Source organism: Macaca fascicularis, chromosome 8 (genome assembly GCF_037993035.2).
Source record: "Macaca fascicularis isolate 582-1 chromosome 8, T2T-MFA8v1.1".
Lineage (NCBI taxonomy): Eukaryota > Metazoa > Chordata > Mammalia > Primates > Cercopithecidae > Macaca > Macaca fascicularis.
In genome coordinates this window covers 88,498,974-88,516,715 of record NC_088382.1, presented here as the reverse complement: position 1 = coordinate 88,516,715, position 17,742 = coordinate 88,498,974, and the positions used below count along the sequence as shown (strand labels likewise).

Sequence of the window (17,742 nt, the reverse complement as noted above, 5' to 3'; positions counted from 1 at the left end):
AATTCAGAATTCATAGCTGATATATAATAGTGACTCACTTTTGTATATTGTTCTTATATCCTATGGATACAGGATTATTAAACTCACTTATTAGTTCTAGTTGTTTATGGAGTGATATTTTCTACAAAGACAGTAATGACATCTGCAAAATAGAAATCTTGCCTCTGTGAAAACAGAACTTTATGAAATCTCACTTTTAAAATTCTTAATTTATCTTCTGCATAGCCCCCCAGCCAAGATTGTGTCAACTTACTTTCTGATGTTTGTATTATAAAAATAATAGATATATTGAATTTGCCTTTTAAAATTACCCATTGCCCCCTCATCAGAAGGTTTGGATACATATTTCTCAGGGGTTTGTCACTCTACTGCTATTAAGAAGTTCAGCACTAAATTAATAGTCATAAAGAGTTATGATACATTTCTACATTTCCACTTCAAGCAAATTTCAAATTTTCTAGTTTGACTCTTAAAATGTAAACAAATACTTTTTATTGAAATATGTTAATCATTCCTTGGAATGTCGACATGACCTGAAAAGGATTCTGCACTATTATTTTTCTTTTAATTTTATTAATATTCTGCACATGCATTCTAAGTGGCCATGTTCTTTAATCATGTGAACTCATTCCTCTGTCCCAACTAAAGGGAAGAGAGAATAAGGCAACTCCCCTAAGTGCAACTCATTAACACGCTGGCTAATAACCTATTACATATGTCATGCAGCTTGAAAAGATGTGGTGATTTACATGCTCTATGCCAGGAATTACAACCACATTCACATGAATTTGCTCCAAATCACAATGAAAAGGAGAAGAAGTTGCAAGGTTTAATTAAGTTGGGCACTGGCAAGCTGAAAGAAAAGGAAAGCAAAAAAGATACACCACAGTGAAGAAGGCAACAGAGAATGGACAGATGAACTAAGAGAGGCATAGAGGTCCACAGATATACCAGTCCTTGGAGCTTTCTCAGGACCTAATGGTCTCAGGACCTTTCTCAGGACCAGTTCTTATCCATAAGCACCTTCTGTCAAACTCTTTTTCTCAAGGTAACTAAAAGGATCTCTGTCCCTTGTATATGAAATTTCTATTGAGATTATTTTACGTTGATGAATGAGGAAGTGACAATGAAAAGTAAATTTATGAACATTAGATACTATAATAAGAAACCAGAATTGATGACTAATCTTTGCATCCTAAGCAAGACAAAGTAGTTAAGTCAATAACAAATAGGGCTTTATTTCTAATGAGTGGGACTAAGGATGAGAGATTAGAGGACAGGAGGGCACTATAACGGAAATTGATCATTTTGTTTTACACTCAGGTGAGGGAGGAAAGTCTCAGTTTGCTTCAACTCTACAATATACCATGTAATACTTTTCTTAAAACTGAGTGCTAAGAATACTTAATTTGATCAATACCACTTTAGGGAGGAATGGGAGACAATTATTTTTTCTTGCTTTTATATCTCACTAATTTAGGGGCTAAAAAGTATATTCAGGTTATATGTTTAAGCCAGATCAGGTCACTCTCCTATTCCCATCTTACTCTGAGTAAGCCAAAGTCATACGAATGGCCTCTAAAGCATACATAATCCGGCTGGCTAGTTACATGACTAATTTTCTCCTCTTTTGCATGCACACACCATTCCAGAGGCACTGGGCTCCCACCACAGAGCCTGTGATCTTATTTAACCCTTTTCATGAAATACTCTTTCCTCTCTTGTACATTTGCACATATCAATCATATTGAATACCCTAACAGAAAGCACTAAATGTTAAAGGAAAATAATTCAAGAAACAAGTATAGTAAACAAAAAAAGATACACAATAATGGCTCACCCCTCTTTCAGGTCTGTGCTCAAATATCACTTTTTCAATGAAATCATCCCTGAATACCCTATCTAAAATTGTAACCCTCTTCCACCCTCTCTCATATTTCCCTTCTAACCCCCCGTCCCATGCTTTTTCTCCATGGTATTGTCAGAATTTAATATGAAGCATATTCACTTGCTTGACATATTTATTTTCAATCTTCATGTATTAGAATGTGAATTCAAAAAACAGAGATTTTTGACTGCATTGTTCACTGCACCTAAAATAGTGCCAAGTGGGAATTAAATAAAATAAATATTTGATCAACATCTAACATGCACATATATCTAACATTATGTAATAAATAATTCATAACATTTACTGAGGCCTATTAAATGTCACAGATTGTGGCAAAGATTTTATACATGTTACTGATAATCCTCAAATTCATCCTGCAAGATGCATATAATTATACTCAAAGCACACTTCTTAAATTCAGTTTGTGGTTATCTAACACTATGATTGGGTTAAGGAAGCTGTCTTGTTTCAGTATATTGAATATTCTTTCCAGTAAAATATGGTTTTGACATATCCCCCATTACTACAGCCACTGTAAAAGGAAAGTACAAGTTATACCAAATTTGGTTGTTGAAGAGTTTTTGAGTGCAAACAGCAGATCCCAGTCTAGTCAGTTTAAGCAAAAAAATAATAATAATAACTAAAAGCTATTGGGAAATGCACAGAATCTCTGGGAGAGCCAGATAGTCAAGTTTGGAGGCTGTTCAGGCAGAAACAATGCCCAAGTTATAATCACAAACTTGGCACTCTTTCTGGCTGAACAGCCTCCAAACTTGGAGGGGAGGGCAGTCAGTTATAACGCTACCATGGGGAACAGGCCACATGTTGCAATAAGGGTGTCACTTCTTGATGCTCTGCCACAGTTACCTTAGAAGCTCAGTGTCTCTCCATTAAACTCCACCATCTTCACTAGGAAATGGAGGCTGCAGTGACCATTTCATATTACTTGTTTCAGAATCCAAGCCTGTTCAGTAGTTCCCAAGTCACATGAATACTCCCTCACTGTAAGAAAGTATAGAAAACTATAAATTCTAGATACAATTTTGATGCAGTGAGATTTTCACCATGGAAAATTTGCCAAACATAGGATTTTCAAAAGGTGCTAGCCATAATGATGACAAATGCCCATTACAGATAAAAACATAATTTAGATTTGAAATAATCACAAATCAAAATAATTTTTCACTAGTAGACATGAGTTGGGCAGTGTTTTATATTGTCCAATGTTTTCTACTTAAATTGTGGTACCTGAGCCAATAAGTGGTAAGATCTCCTCCTCCTCGAAAATAGCTTTCTGACAGTCTTTCTCCTGATATGAGAGGGAGAAACATGACAGTGTTTACTAAAAGGGAAGGGCATGAGAATAGACTGCCTCAGAGAGGGTATAAAGCTGCTCTAGCATACCAGTTGCTTATTCAAATGCATTTTGATTTCACTGATAGTAAGACGTATGGAAAAACCTATTTTTGAATTTTCAAATTAATAGTTAATTGAATAGTATGTTTCCAAAGTGAATCACAGTTAAGGAATTAATGTTTAAAATAAAATTTAAAGTTCCTGATGTTTCTTGAAGAGTTTATATGAGTTTTCCCTCTAAGAATTATACATTTGAGAAGATAAGTAAAATATATATATTTTTAAAACTTTCTAGTTCTTAAAATGTTCCCCTTGACAATAATTAGAAGAAACATAATAAAACTTTTGTTAAAATTAAGCTTTAAATAGGCAAATATATGAAAACAAATCTAAATATTTCATACATATGTAGATATACAGAAATGTAAATATATATTCACCCCAGCTCAACAATAGCATGGCAAAATACCTCTTAAATATTTAGATCAACTGTTTTTATTCTATGCTCTATATAGTAAAACTTTACTTGTATTACCTGGACTCTTAAAATCATAGGTGATAAAAAGAGAAAGAAAGAAAAAACCTGTTTTAAAATGTTCTCTTGCTGGTCGGATTCTGAGCTCTCCTAGCTCTTCCCCATGGCCGACCTTGAGGAGTTATGGGTTTCTTCACCAGCCCCCAGAACCTCCCTTTTCTCCCTCATCTTCAGACGCCTTTCGGCATCTTCCCCACATGTCCAGTGAGTTTGGGCTGGCCAGGTCTGAGCACAAGCAACGGCCGAATGGTAGACCTGCTGGAGAAAGTGGAGATGCGGATCAGAGATGCAGTATTTTCATTAACCAATTTCTTGAGGTCACATCTACAGTATCAGCTCAAGTGGAAGAACTTGTCTTCAAATGTACAGAAAATGCATGTTTCCTTAAAACCTGGTGGGACCTCTTAAAAGAAGGCTATGATTCTTTGAAACCTGATGACTGATTTGGCATGCTTAGTTATTAATGATTGTGTCATAACTCATACTTCCTCATATATGATATTTGCATATGTACTACATGTATAGAATGATCTCTTTCCGGCAGTTCTGTATATACTCAATAATAATTTTTTTCTTGGTTTTCTTGGCTTTTGTGAAAGCAGAAGGCTGATGCTATTTTTATTGCTGACCAGTACTTGTTTACCCATTAGTATTTTCTGCCCTCTAAACTTTTTTATAATCCTTTATGAAAGTTAATTTCATCAGTAGATAGTTAATAGTGCCAAAGTGCTACCAGTGGCAAACTAGGTAGATTGTTATTTGTTTTCAACAAGATGCCAAGCATGTCAGAGTTTGAAGTTGAGCTTCAACTTAAGTACAAAGGGAGGTAATTTTAAGGTTGCCAGTGAAAGATCCAGTTCCATTAGGTTTAGTTCTCCAGAGCTAATGATTGTTTCTGATTTATTTCTATATCTCTAGCACCTAAAACAGTGTCGCACAATAGTCACTAAATGTTTATTGAATAAAGGAGTGGACAAACATAATTAAAAGCTATTTTTCTTCCTATATATAGCATGAAGATTGTAATTGCTTCTCTAGAAAATGTATGAATCCAAACTTTACTAACTTGAGGAGAAACATTCTCTTTATAGAGATTTGAACTTTGTTGACAGCTTTCATATATATATATATATTTGGAATTCTATATTTTTATAGAAAGCTTTCCTTTGGAAAATGAAAGACTATCGAGAAAGAATGCATACATTCCTCCCTATTTTTATGGTTACTACTTTTACAGTTTTTTTGGAGTTGGTATTTTTATGTTTGATTGCTATCTTTAAAGTACCTTATCAAATTTATGGCTCTGTGCTGTTACCTTTTGAGCTTTGCAAACTGTTCACATAATACTTATAAAGTTACTTTGTTTCCAATGCATCAAACGTAAATGATGTGATTGTTTTTCTATTATTTGACCTTAATGACAATGCTCTATTTTGCTTGTCCTGTACTTATATTGCTTTTGGTGTTTTGTATTATGTGTCAAGGATAAGCTAATTAATTCTCTACCATATATAACTTCTGAACATATATGGCATCTTAATTCTTTGTAGATATGGAGATATGTACAGAACCATATTCTAAAGTCCCACAATGGGGCTATGAAAGGGGACAGATGGATGGGCAAAGAATAGTTTTGTTTATCATATTAGATCATAGTTCTTGATTAGTTTTTTTAGTTAAAGATCACACATAGGCTGTGATTTCTATACCAGAGACATGCTTATTTCAATATTAGAAAAATATTTTTCTTACACATCCTGAAAATTGCAATTTTTAAAATGTGCAAAATGCTTACTGAAAGCAAAAAATAAAAGTTTAAAAATTAAAAAAATAGAATGTCCTCTTGAATGACATTAGGAACAATAATTTCATTAAAATTATACCTATAATTGATACACCATTTTCAGCAATAGTTATTATAAAAACAAACTAGCTTAACTAGATCACAAGACATTTGTGAACACTAGAAAACAATGTAAAAGGTGGCAGTTTCAGATTAAATATTGGCAGATGAACATGATTAACTTTGAAAAACAGTAACCTATTTGCTTTTTAAAAATTAGCAATAAAACAAACTTGTTATGCCATTAAAATTATTTAAAATTGCTATAATGGCCAATTTCTTCAACTTTACCACTATACAGTACTATTTATCATATTTTGCATAAATATTTTCCTATATTCAGATTATTTCCCTAAGTGTGTCTTAGAAATAAAATTACTAGGTTATGAAGCACAAATGTTTTAAAGGCTTTTAACGTAAATTTAGTTGACCTTTTCAAAAATTATCATCAATTTATGTTTCCACCATCACATAAGGGCATTCATCTTAACGCCTCAGGTTTTCAGTTTTATGATAATTTAAGATTGCTTATTTGATGAGTAAAAACCAGCATTTCACTGTTAACTGTACTTGACAGTACTCAGCACTACTGGCTGTCTCCTATCCCCAGCCTCACTGTTGCAAATTTAAAGTAGGCACAGAAGTAGAGGTATTTGGGCAGAGAAAGAAAGAGAGGAAAAAGTGAGGTAAGACTGAACAGCTGGAATTATCAGTAACTTTTACTCAACATCTCTTTTCCTCAGTCCTCAGGACTACAGAAGCAGTTCACATTTTACAGATCAAACGGACCACGTACACGTTCTTTCCACTGCAAACTGTCCTTTCTCCACTAGAAGGTAAAATAGTTCTTGTTCATACTCTGGTTTCCTCCCAAGCATTGGCACAAGGAAGAAAAGAAAAATGGGACATGGTCAGCTGTATAATTTATGGTTCTAAGAAGCTCCCTCTTTAATATTTCTGCCGCGCTTTGTTGGTACCTTCATGATAAACAAAAGTTCCGTTAAAATAAATCACTTATTTTTGTCCCACGTTGTAATTGTCTGTTTAGGTATCGGTTTCTCCAAATGAATTGTATCAACTTGAGGGCAGACACTTAATCACATCTTATTCTCTCGATCCGCATCATTGCATAACCAGAAAGAGCACATAAAAGCGTTATTCAATGGTAAGTACAAAGCGTTAGCTTTGTGCACCTTACAGTAGTTGGTCTAACCACTTATTAGCTTCCTACTTAAATAGATGATACCCTCATGTGTTAGATAATGTTAAATTAGACCAGAGGATTGGGGAAAAAAAGATCCTTATCTTAAATGAGACTATAACCTACTAAACTGTGGTAGAACTAAGATGAAATATTAAAGTAATATTTGAAGGAGTATTTACTAACCCATGTAATGTCCATAAGTGATATGCTTGAGACGCATAATTTTGCTAACAAAATATCGTGAATTGTAATTATTAAATATCTCTAACAATTACTGCAATCCTCGTGCCCCAGTAGAGCTGGGCAAAATTTCTAAGATATAAACACATTATTAAAATCACAACAAAACAAATAAAACTACCCTTATAAATCTCTGTAATTTCGTGTTGTCAAAAAATCGTATGTATATTGCTGAGAAGCTTTAAAAATAATAGGCCAGTAATATTATGAAATAATTATCCAAATGCACCCTCTAGTGGCTAAAAAGCAATTCACATACAGGCTAAGTAAAACTGTTTAAAATAAGGAGCATTGAGTAACATTTAACTGAAATTTTTCTAAATGAAAATAAAAATTATTGTGGCTTTAATTTCTCCACAGTTCTATTTAATAAAACAGTCATTTGAAAAAAATCAACCTATCTCAATACTAAAAAATACTTACCATGTAAAATACATACACATTCAATTAAAATAAATACCCAAGCATTGTGATGATTCTTTGTTATCTGTCTGTTCTAATATTTTTTCATCTCCAGAGTTTCTACTCATGGTTAAGTGTTCACCTTTAACCTAAGAAAAAAATTAAACATGTCTAATCTGAAATTTTCACTGAATTCCTTTTTAATTTTCAATATGATGGTCTAAAATACTAAATATTCATCACAGATAACTTTTGCCATTAAACTGTATAGTTCTTACCTAGAAACGTCGATGTTTCCTATTAACCTTGACATCACAAACGTTTGTGACTGTTAAATATATTGTCTATGAAAATAATGCCTTAAAATACTTGTAACAAAAACATTTCTAATACTTTGATGTCAGAAAACACTTCAATAAAAAGGTAACACATTTTAAAAAGCTGATGGCATAAGAATACAGCCAATGAAGAGCTACTTTTTATTTGTAAAAATCTGTATTTTTGATTTCAAATATTTATATTTCGTTGGGTTCCTATCTTTCTATGTATGACTAAAAGACATCAGTGAATACGAACTAGCATTTTTACGCTTCATGTCTTTATTGAATAGGTTTAAATATGAAGACATTATTGGTGAGAAAACAAAAAAAACAAACATATAGTGGACAAGAAATAAGTCACCACGATCATCTTACTTTTTCAACCTAACACATTTCAGAATACACAAGCAATTTTTACACTTTTAATCTTACAATCATCTTTTATTCTACCATAGTGTCAAATACTTGTAAAAATAAATAAAAATAAAATACATGATGCACAGGAAGTTTTTTTTTTTTAAACTGAACTATTGCACAAATCAATGTGAGAATATGCAAGTAATGTAAAAATTCATTTAAATATATTGTCACAACATATTTCATAAGTCATAAATCTATTTCACCTACTGTTTATAATCTCTGGGCTCTGGAACTAGATGATTTCTTACTAACTCATCTCCATATGGTACATTATAACATTTATTTACTACTGTAAAATTCAGTGAGAAACAAATGTGTGCCAAGTATGTAACCTTTCTTTGAACAGACAAAAAATTGTGGTTTTAAAAAAATACTTTAAAAAAAAGTTGTAAGTTCTTCGTACGATTTGTAACACAAGTGATTTAAATGGAAATCTAATATGTGCATTCGTCTTCTAAATTCATTACAGCTTATTTTAGTTGATGGACTATTTGTTTGTTTTGACCAATATGACTGAATAAAGATAACTGAGGGGAAAAAAAAATAACTAATCAGGAAAGAAACTGTAAGTAAAATGACAATTCCTATTAAGTTTATAACTCCTGCCCAAACTAAACAAAGCTAATAAGTTTTAGAGAAATTATAAGCCAGAAATCTTTACATTGTGTCTTATAGTTGATCAGAATCATAAACAAAAAGCTAGGAATTATATAAAAAAATTGCTTGTACCTTTACAGTAAGATCAAAGCTCTCTTAGGTTTGATTGAATAGAAATTACTACAGAATTACTGCCATCAAGGAAATTTACTACTAACTACTATGCTATACTGAAAGTGACAATGGTTAAGAGCTGTGTCGTGATCAGGTTAAAGAGAAAAAATAATTAAATTTGTGTGTATGATTAATTAGATGTCAGTTATGCATTAAAACAATACATTTTCAGTGGGTCCTTATTGTGACGTGAATGGTGTTTCAACATTAAACACTAAAGATGAAAATATGAGTAGGAAAATTAGATATTCTCTTAACCTACTCATAACTACATTTACTTTCAAGAAAAAAAAAATTTCATATATTTTTTATCTGCATGCTCTGCACTAATGATTAGGTTACCATAACTATTATGATTAGGTGAGGTTATTTGTTTTAAGATGCATTAGCATAATTTATTCTAAATTCAGATACAATTACATGTTTTTAAACGTGAGATTTTGCAGGGAATTCAGTGCCTTCTATATTAAATAATTCATTTTCAAATACAGCAAAAAATGAACTAGCAAATTAAAACTATCTTCATGGGTTATGGAAAAGGAAGAAAAAAGTGAAATCTAGAAACAATTGGAAGTAAAAAAATATGTTCAACGCATACATACAGAAGTAAAAAAAATCTGTTATAAATAGAATAAGATAGATTTGTATTTTTAGTCCTGTGTTTTTGAAAAGGAAATTGCATAATTACATTTTTACAAAACAAGTAGGATGTTTAAATTACATAATAGAGGATTTTTTTTCTCTTAGTTTTTAATATTTATAAAATAATTTGTTGACATGCTCTACAGGAGTGACCTTACACACCTAATGGTAACTAAAACCGTTCTCTTCAATTACAAAATTCCCAGCATCTATCCTACTATGATACTATCTGAAGATAGGCACCAATAATACAAATGTTTACTCAAATTTTTTGCTGAAAGTTATAATTATCCTAAAGCCTGAAGGGCTAAGCACTAGAGTATGAGAGTTTGTGGAAATGTACTTAATGTGCTTGAACAACAGAAAAGTAACACCTAAATTAATTGTTCCATTTGAAATTATTTTCTGACAGATAAGTATTTCCTTGAATGACACAGTCTGGGGTATCAGATATTTATTATATACAGTATATATACACATATAAACACACACACATTATATAGCCAAAAGATGATGCTCCAAAATTACTGGAAATGGTATTTTGAGTATTTTTAGCACAAAGTAACTAAAGGATGTGCTCTAGCTGTCCAAGCAGCAATTATCATAAACTCTGAACTTGGCTTTTTTTTTTTTTTTGAGATTCTATTCATAGAATCATTCTTCGAATGCCACATTCACAGCAAAACTTCGCCCATTCTACAGGGTATTTAGTCCCACACTCATGGCAGAATTTTGGTAAGTTTCCAGGTGAATTTCCTTCAATGCCTTTAATATTTCCACCATTAACGGAAGATGCACAGTCTCCATCTGGCCTAAAAAAGTAATGAAAAAATGAAAAGATAAAGATCATATCAGTAGTTTTCAACCCATAACCCTGGATAAACAGGGCATAAATATAACAATTATCCTGCTTAATCTCATTTTTAATATTCCTCTAGTCCAAATTTAAAAAAAAATCCTTGTTAGTAAATACTATAATTCTAACATTTTTTTCTTTAACATTATATTTATCTGTGTTATGAGAATTTATCATAACTAAATGCAGCCATGCTTTCTGTATTAGTGTGTTCTCACATTGCTATAAAGAACTACCTGAGACTGGTTAATTTATAAAGAAAAGAGGTTTAACTGACTCATAGTTCTGCAGGCTGTACAGAAAGCTTAGTTGGGGAGGTCTCAGGAAAATTAAAGTCGCAACAGCAGAAGGTAAAGGGGAAGCAAGCATGTCTTATATGGTGAGAGCAGAAGAAGAAAAGAGAAGGGGCAGGTACTACACAGTTTTAAACAATCAGATATGGTGAGAACTCACTACCACAAGAACAGCAACGGGGAAGTCCAACCCCATGATCCAATCACCTACCACCAGGACCCTCCTCCAACGTTGAGGGTTACAATATGACATGAGATTTGAGCAGGGACACAAATCCAAATCACATCACTTTCCATCTGTTCTTTCTGCTAGGAATTTACTACACTGGGAGCAGAATGAACATTTATGATGTCCTTTCTGCAAACCCATCTCTAAAGAGAAAACTAGAACAGAACCCTGAAGAAAGATAAGAGATCCTTAGGTTTCAAGTCTCTCTCCTTGGTCACAAGGACTGTAGGGTGATACCTCTAGTATTTATTTTAATTTTATTACTTAATGATATTAAATTATTGTAATGCAATAAATAACAAACTCTTATGCGCATTGCCCTCACAGGGAGGTCTCTATTATCTACTAACAAAACAGTAATAAAGGTAAAATAGATGCTAGATGAACTATACACCGTAACAACATTTTATAGCAAAAAGCTTGAGATTATAAAGGTTTTATCACAAATGTCAGTCATTAAAGAAATCCAGATTCTACTGATGAAATAATTAATTGGAAGAACAGCTATTTGATTCCTATAGAAATATGTTTACATTCCCTCCTGGCATGTGTTCTTCTGAGAACATGATACTTAATTTAAAGTCCCCAGAAAAGGAACTCTTCATTGCTAGGACAATTATAAGCATGACACTACTGGAAAAAATAAATTTCTTTTTATATCCACAGAGGTAGTTATTGAAGAATTCTAGGTGCTCCCTAGTTTGAGTGCATCTTTCATACAAGCAATTTAGGAGTGACAAAAACAAACAAACAAATGAACACTGAATTTTCTAATAAAAGGCACTAGGGATCTAAAAGAGACAAAAATAAAGCTAAATGTCCTGCATCAAGAAATATACTCTTAGATATTGAGAGCAAATTTATAGCATAAGCATAATTTATTTAAACCACAAAGAAGACCCGCTAATGAATTAGAAGACATAACCCCAATCAAGAAAGAGTACCAAGGGGAAATAAGTCAGCTTTATTGCCAACAATATATGTAAGAACTATTTAAAAAAATAAAAGGTCATAAATTCAGTGTTAGCGTATACACACTCAAGGAACTCAACACACATACCAACATTAATAAATATCAAAACTTCAACCTAACTAGATATTGCCTAATTTCTTTACATAATGGCTGGCAAATCTATGTCTCAATGGTAGTATATGAGGTTTCTTGGTGTCTTACATTTTCTAACACAATTCGTACTGTGAAGAGTTTTTTGGTTTTGCTAACCTGATGAGAGTGAAATGGATGGTAGCCTACCACTGATATAATGTACATTTCCTGATTGCTTATAAGGCTGAATATCTTTTCATATGTTTGTGTTATTTTTGCCATTCGGATTTCTCCTACTGTGAATTGTGAACTGACTATTCCCTATCCCCTACTTCCACCAAAACCCAAAGCCATTTTCTACTGTATGGGTTTTTTAAAACTTTATTGGTAGAAACTCCCCACAATTCCTAGACAATAATTTGTTGGTTTATGTATATAGTAGGTATTCTCTCTCAAGCTATCATGCTATTTCATTCTATCCATGGAGCTTTCTACAGCACTAGTTTTCCTTTAAATAGGATTAAATATATCAATCTTTTGCCATACAATTTGCATTCACTAAATTATTCAAGAAATCCTTTCCTAACTCAGATGAAAATGAGACTTTCTTCTGTTTTATTCTAAAATCTGGATAGCCTTCCTTTCTGCATTTAGGCCTAATTTAGTTCACATGTAACTGATATTTTTTATACTTGATATGAAGAAGAAAGTTTTTCTCTACATATGGATGAATGTCCAATAGCCCCAGCACTCCCACTGCCCAAATCTGTACTGCTAGTTCTGAAATGTGGCAAATTTCCAGTTACTTATGAGGTTGGGGTCTCTTGCTTACCACCCCACTCTGATAGAGTTCTGTTTGTCTATTCTTGAATCAGTATCACATCTTAATTACTGTGGCTTCATACATCATTCACACATTTTTCTGTTTAACTTGTCCTGGCTAATATTAGGCTTTTGTGCTTCGTATACATTTTGAAAACAACTTGTCAAGATGCATGAATTTCATTTGAAAATTTCACTAAATTTATGCATTAATTTTGAGGAGAACAGATAGCTGTACAAGACAGCTGCATGATATTAAAGTTTTTATGTTATAAAGAAGGTATGTAGAGGCATACCTTGGAGACACTGCAGGTTTGGTTCCAGACCATTGCTAAAATGCAAATATTGCAATAAAGCAAATTACATGAATTTGTTTGATTTCTCAGTACATATACAATTTTGTATTATACTGTAGTCTTTAAAGTGTGCAACAGTATTATGTCTAAAACAACAATGTATACATGTACACAATTTAAAAATACTTTACTGCTAAAAGATTCTAACAATCATCTGAGTTTTCAGGGAGTTGTAAACTTTTTGCAAGTAGAGGGTCTTGCCTCAATGTTGATTCCTGCTGACTGATCAAGGATGGTGCCTGCTGAAGGTTGGGGTGACTGTGGTAATTTCTTAAAATAAAACAATGAAGTGTGTCACATCGATTGACTTCCTTTCATGAATCATTTCTCTGTAGCATGTGATGCTGCTATTTGATAACATTTTACCCACAGTAGAATTTCTTTTGAAATTGGAGTCAACTGTCTCAAACCTTGCTGTTGCCTTATCAACTAAGTTTATGAAATATTCTAAATCCTTTGTTATTTCAACGATGTTCACAGCATCTTCACCAGGAGTAGATTCCATATCAAGAAACCGTTTTTGTTTTTTTGTTTTTTTTTTTTGAGATGGAATCACGCTCTGTCACCGAGGCTGTAGTGCAGTGGCCCCATCTCAGCTCATTCCAACCTCCGCCTCCCAGGTTCAAGCAATTCTCCCGCTTTGGCCTCCCAAGTAGCTGGGATTACAGGCATGTACCACGCCCGACTAATTTTTGTACTTTTAGTAGAAACAGGGTTTCACCATGTTGGCCAGGCTAGTCTCACCTCAGACGATCCACCTGCCTCAGCCTCTCAAAGTGCTGGGATTACAGGCGTGAGCCATCACAACTCCTCATCCATTCCAGTTTTATCATGAGATTGCAGCAGTTCAATGATATCTGCAGGCTTCTCTTCTGATTCTAGTTCTTTTGCTATTTTGCCAGCACATCTGCAGTTACCTCCTCCACTGAAGTCTTAAGCCCCTCAAAGTCATCCATGAAGTTTGGAACTTCTTCCAAACTATTAATGTGTATATTCTGACCTCCTCCCATAAATCACATATGTTCTTAGTGGCATGTAGAATGGTTAATCCTTTACGGAAGGTTTTCAGTTTACTTTGCCCAAATCCATCAGAGCTGTACATCTTAAAAGCCATATTAAAAGAAAAAAAATCAGCTTTTCTACAAATAGCTTGTTACTTACTTTTGTATATTGTCCTTGGAAAACTATCATATACTCATTTTTATTTTAGTTATTAGAATAGCAGAGCTAAACATACCTGGCTATGTAGCTCTCATTATACGTTTTTCTTTTGTTTGTAAGCACACCTGGGGCAGGATTTCTTGCCAAACTAGGTGGTGTGGAATTTCGAGGTTTGACATTAGCTCTATGAAAAAAAGAAAAAATAATGGAAAAGTATTGAACAGTGAGCATGCATTTCTCAAATTACCTACTCACATGATTAGAAAGAATACTTAGAAGCTTCAGAGAAGTTCAAAAGATTAAAGTCCCAATAATTATTTTAAATCTGAAAGCAAATAGCAGTTAATATTAAAGATAAACCAAAGAATTTTGCACTTACTAACACTATTCTGATAGTAAATAAAATCAACTAAAATATGTATATATGCTTTACATGAAATTTATAAGGTAATTATTCTGAAAGACACATTTTTAAAAACAGTTTAAATTTATATTTCTCTCAAAACATATGTTCTGATAAATGGTTATGGATAACTGTTAAATAAACACACAAGTTTCATTATTATTCTAAGCATACACGATGTAGTTAAAAAAAGAATTTTTTGCTAGTCACATTAAAGAATAATACTCAATTTATGAAAGTTCTAAAAAGCAGCAACTAAAATAAATGAGTTAATATAATATTCCCTTTAAAGATTTAATTTACCAACTGCACAGCCTGGGCTATCCGAAATCAGAGGGACTTCTGGTTGGATCATCCATGAGTCTCCATTTTGAAACTTTAAGAATCAAAGAAGGTTTAGAAAGCTAAATGATGATGATATAACACTAAAAGTAGAGGCTTGGGAATGCAAATGAATTTAGATTCAAATGCCAATGCTACTTACAGTGTCGTGACAGTAAGTCTGAATCTCACTGTTTATAAAATGATCACTTATAGAAAGGTTATGAGATAAAAAGTACAATTCATATAAACATTTAGATAGTTGATGCTAATACTATTACTACTGTTATTGCCACTGCAAGTTAAAATTTATAATAATAGTGTTTACTCCATGTCAAGTACAATTCTATTTTGTCCATAGAAATTTATTTATCCTAATAATCCTATGAAATAGATAGCATTAATAACTCCATTTACAGATAAGACAAATGAGGCAAAGAACCCCTAAGTAACTTACCCAAGGTGACACTGCTAGTATGTTCCAAAGCTAGGATTTAGATGTTCATTAAAGCATAGTTCCCTCCCTCTCTATAAAGCTTTAACCAAATCTTTAAATTTCACAAGTGAGCAGTGTTGTGTTATATGAACAGTAGAATACTTTAAAAAAATACCTCCAGATTAGAGGTTCTTAAACTTTAGTGGAAATTCTTCTTACTCTACTCGCATGGCAAAGTAGGAGAGAGTACCCTAAAATTGTAAATAGCTGCTTCCAAAGTACATGCAGGTAATAACATCCACTATTTTTCAAACAGCCATTACAAGACAAATATGAAGCCAGGTACTACACATGCCTTACTTAATGTCCCCCAAATCTCAGAAGATATTATTCCCATTTTAAAGTGGAAGCATGTTCAAAGAGATTATATAAATTGTGAGGCTACTATGTGGCTACAGCAGTACTTGAACTTCAGTGGGCTGTATTACAGAACTTATATTCAATACACAATGCTGTCATTCAAAGTGATTGCTTTGCATGGTTACTTCTTTAAATTACTTTTAGCCGGGCGCGGTGGCTCACGCCTGTAATCCCAGCACTTTGGGAGGCCGAGGCGGGCGGATCACAAGGTCAGGAGATCGAGACCACGGTGAAACCCCGTCTCTACTAAAAATACAAAAAATTAGCCGGGCGCGGTTGTGGGCGCCTGTAGTCCCAGCTACTCGGGAGGCTGAGGCAGGAGAATGGCGTGAACCCGGGAGGCGGAGCTTGCAGTGAGCCAAGATCGCGCCATTGCACTCCAGCCTGGGCAACAGAGCGAGACTCCGTCTCAAAAAAAAAAAATAAAAAAAAATAAATAAATTACTTCTAAACTTCAACAAGCAAAGAATCACTTTGGTGCATGAATGGAATGCCCTGCACCTCTTCAAATGCACACTCCAAGTTCATTCATGAGGTTTACTCTACTCTTGTGTATAGCCTCTTTTGGGATGTTGTAGAACTACTAGAGTCTCTTTCTAGAAATTCAATCTCTAGGGAATCATTGTCAAAGAATGGCATTTAAATAGGAAGAACACTCTTTTTCGGGGGAGGGCGGCTATAGAATCATCTTAAGTGAATGAAATATACGAACAATACAAACACACCCATGAATATATACACATGTCACCATATCGGTAACTTGAGGTTGTTCAAAATATTTATATTTAGAGGAAAATATAAGAGATTATCATCATTAATAGCTACCAATATTAAATACCTGTCATTTATTTTTAGTAACTTACAGAACGGCCTTGATCACTTGAAACATCTTGCCCCATTCTTACACAGTCCACAAATTTTTTTTTCTGTTCAGAATCTGCAAAGCATTACTCTTAACTCTGTATCTAGAATCTACCTGTTACAACTCATATTAATAATTAAGAAGGTTTAATTTTGGAATTGTACTTAATCCATCTTACTGCTAGTCACTGTTACTGTGAGATCTGCATCAGAGGGTTCTGACAGTAGAATCAGCAAAATGAAAAATGGCTCACGGCACAAACTCTACCTGCTAAGATTTATCACTAACTACTTAAAAATAGCAAATGGCTGCTGCTAGTATCTTAAAGACTTCTCTTATTTTTATTTACCTAGTTAAATTTGTTATTACTTTTCATACATATATACTGAGCAGACTGCTGTAGTAGGTGTTGGCTGAAAAGTTAACTAAGTTACTCTGGCTAATATTTTCCACCATTAATAGGTAAATTAATTTTTAGGTCCTAAAATCATATTTAAAATGCGGGCTACAATTGAGACCCAAATTAGTAAACCTTGAAAGCTCATGCTCTAGAGTTTCAAAGTAACTGCCATTGCCACACACTCTTTTCAGCCAGCCAAGTCAAAACTGGCTGTGTCATACTCTTTCCCAAGTTTGACTCTTTGGCAGTGTCATACTCTCCCAGTTGTGGGTGGAATTTACAACCATCTAACAAAAAGACTAAGGACCCTTGGATTGAAAGTTTCCTAAAATCTTTTCTTTTTCCAGGCTTTTTATAATAGTTCACAATATGCTTATCTAAAAGATAATCTAACAATATTATAAACTGCATGAGACATTATTTTTCCCAAACTCTACTTTTTAAAACTACTATTATAAAAAAAATCCTAATTACTACTAAAAAGACTTCAAAAAAAACAATTAAATGAGACTGC

The 17,742-nt window shown here is 33.3% G+C and overlaps 1 protein-coding gene and 1 pseudogene across 9 annotated transcripts in view; one reads left to right on the top strand and one right to left on the bottom strand.

Annotated features, from left to right (window-relative positions):
• The first annotated feature begins 3,885 nt into the window (after window positions 1-3,885).
• Window positions 3,886-4,630, top strand: LOC102133216 (renal cancer differentiation gene 1 protein pseudogene; annotated as a pseudogene).
• A 3,422-nt stretch (window positions 4,631-8,052) lies between these two features.
• The window catches only part of ZC2HC1A (zinc finger C2HC-type containing 1A), a 53,709-nt gene continuing 44,019 nt past the window's right edge, over window positions 8,053-17,742 (bottom strand). For 6 of the 9 annotated variants that reach the window (XM_065519389.1, XM_065519391.1, XM_065519390.1 and 3 more), the window contains 2 exons: window positions 14,463-14,570; window positions 8,053-10,436 (listed from right to left, as the gene is read on the bottom strand). In XM_065519389.1, coding sequence (XP_065375461.1) covers window positions 10,271-10,436; window positions 14,463-14,570 — 274 coding nt within the window. In that variant the 3' untranslated portion in view covers window positions 8,053-10,270. Of the gene's footprint in view, window positions 10,437-13,165; window positions 13,201-14,462; window positions 14,571-15,092; window positions 15,166-17,742 lie in introns of all 9 variants that reach the window. The other 3 variants (XM_073999035.1, XM_073999036.1, XR_012416468.1) reach the window with 2 other exon arrangements.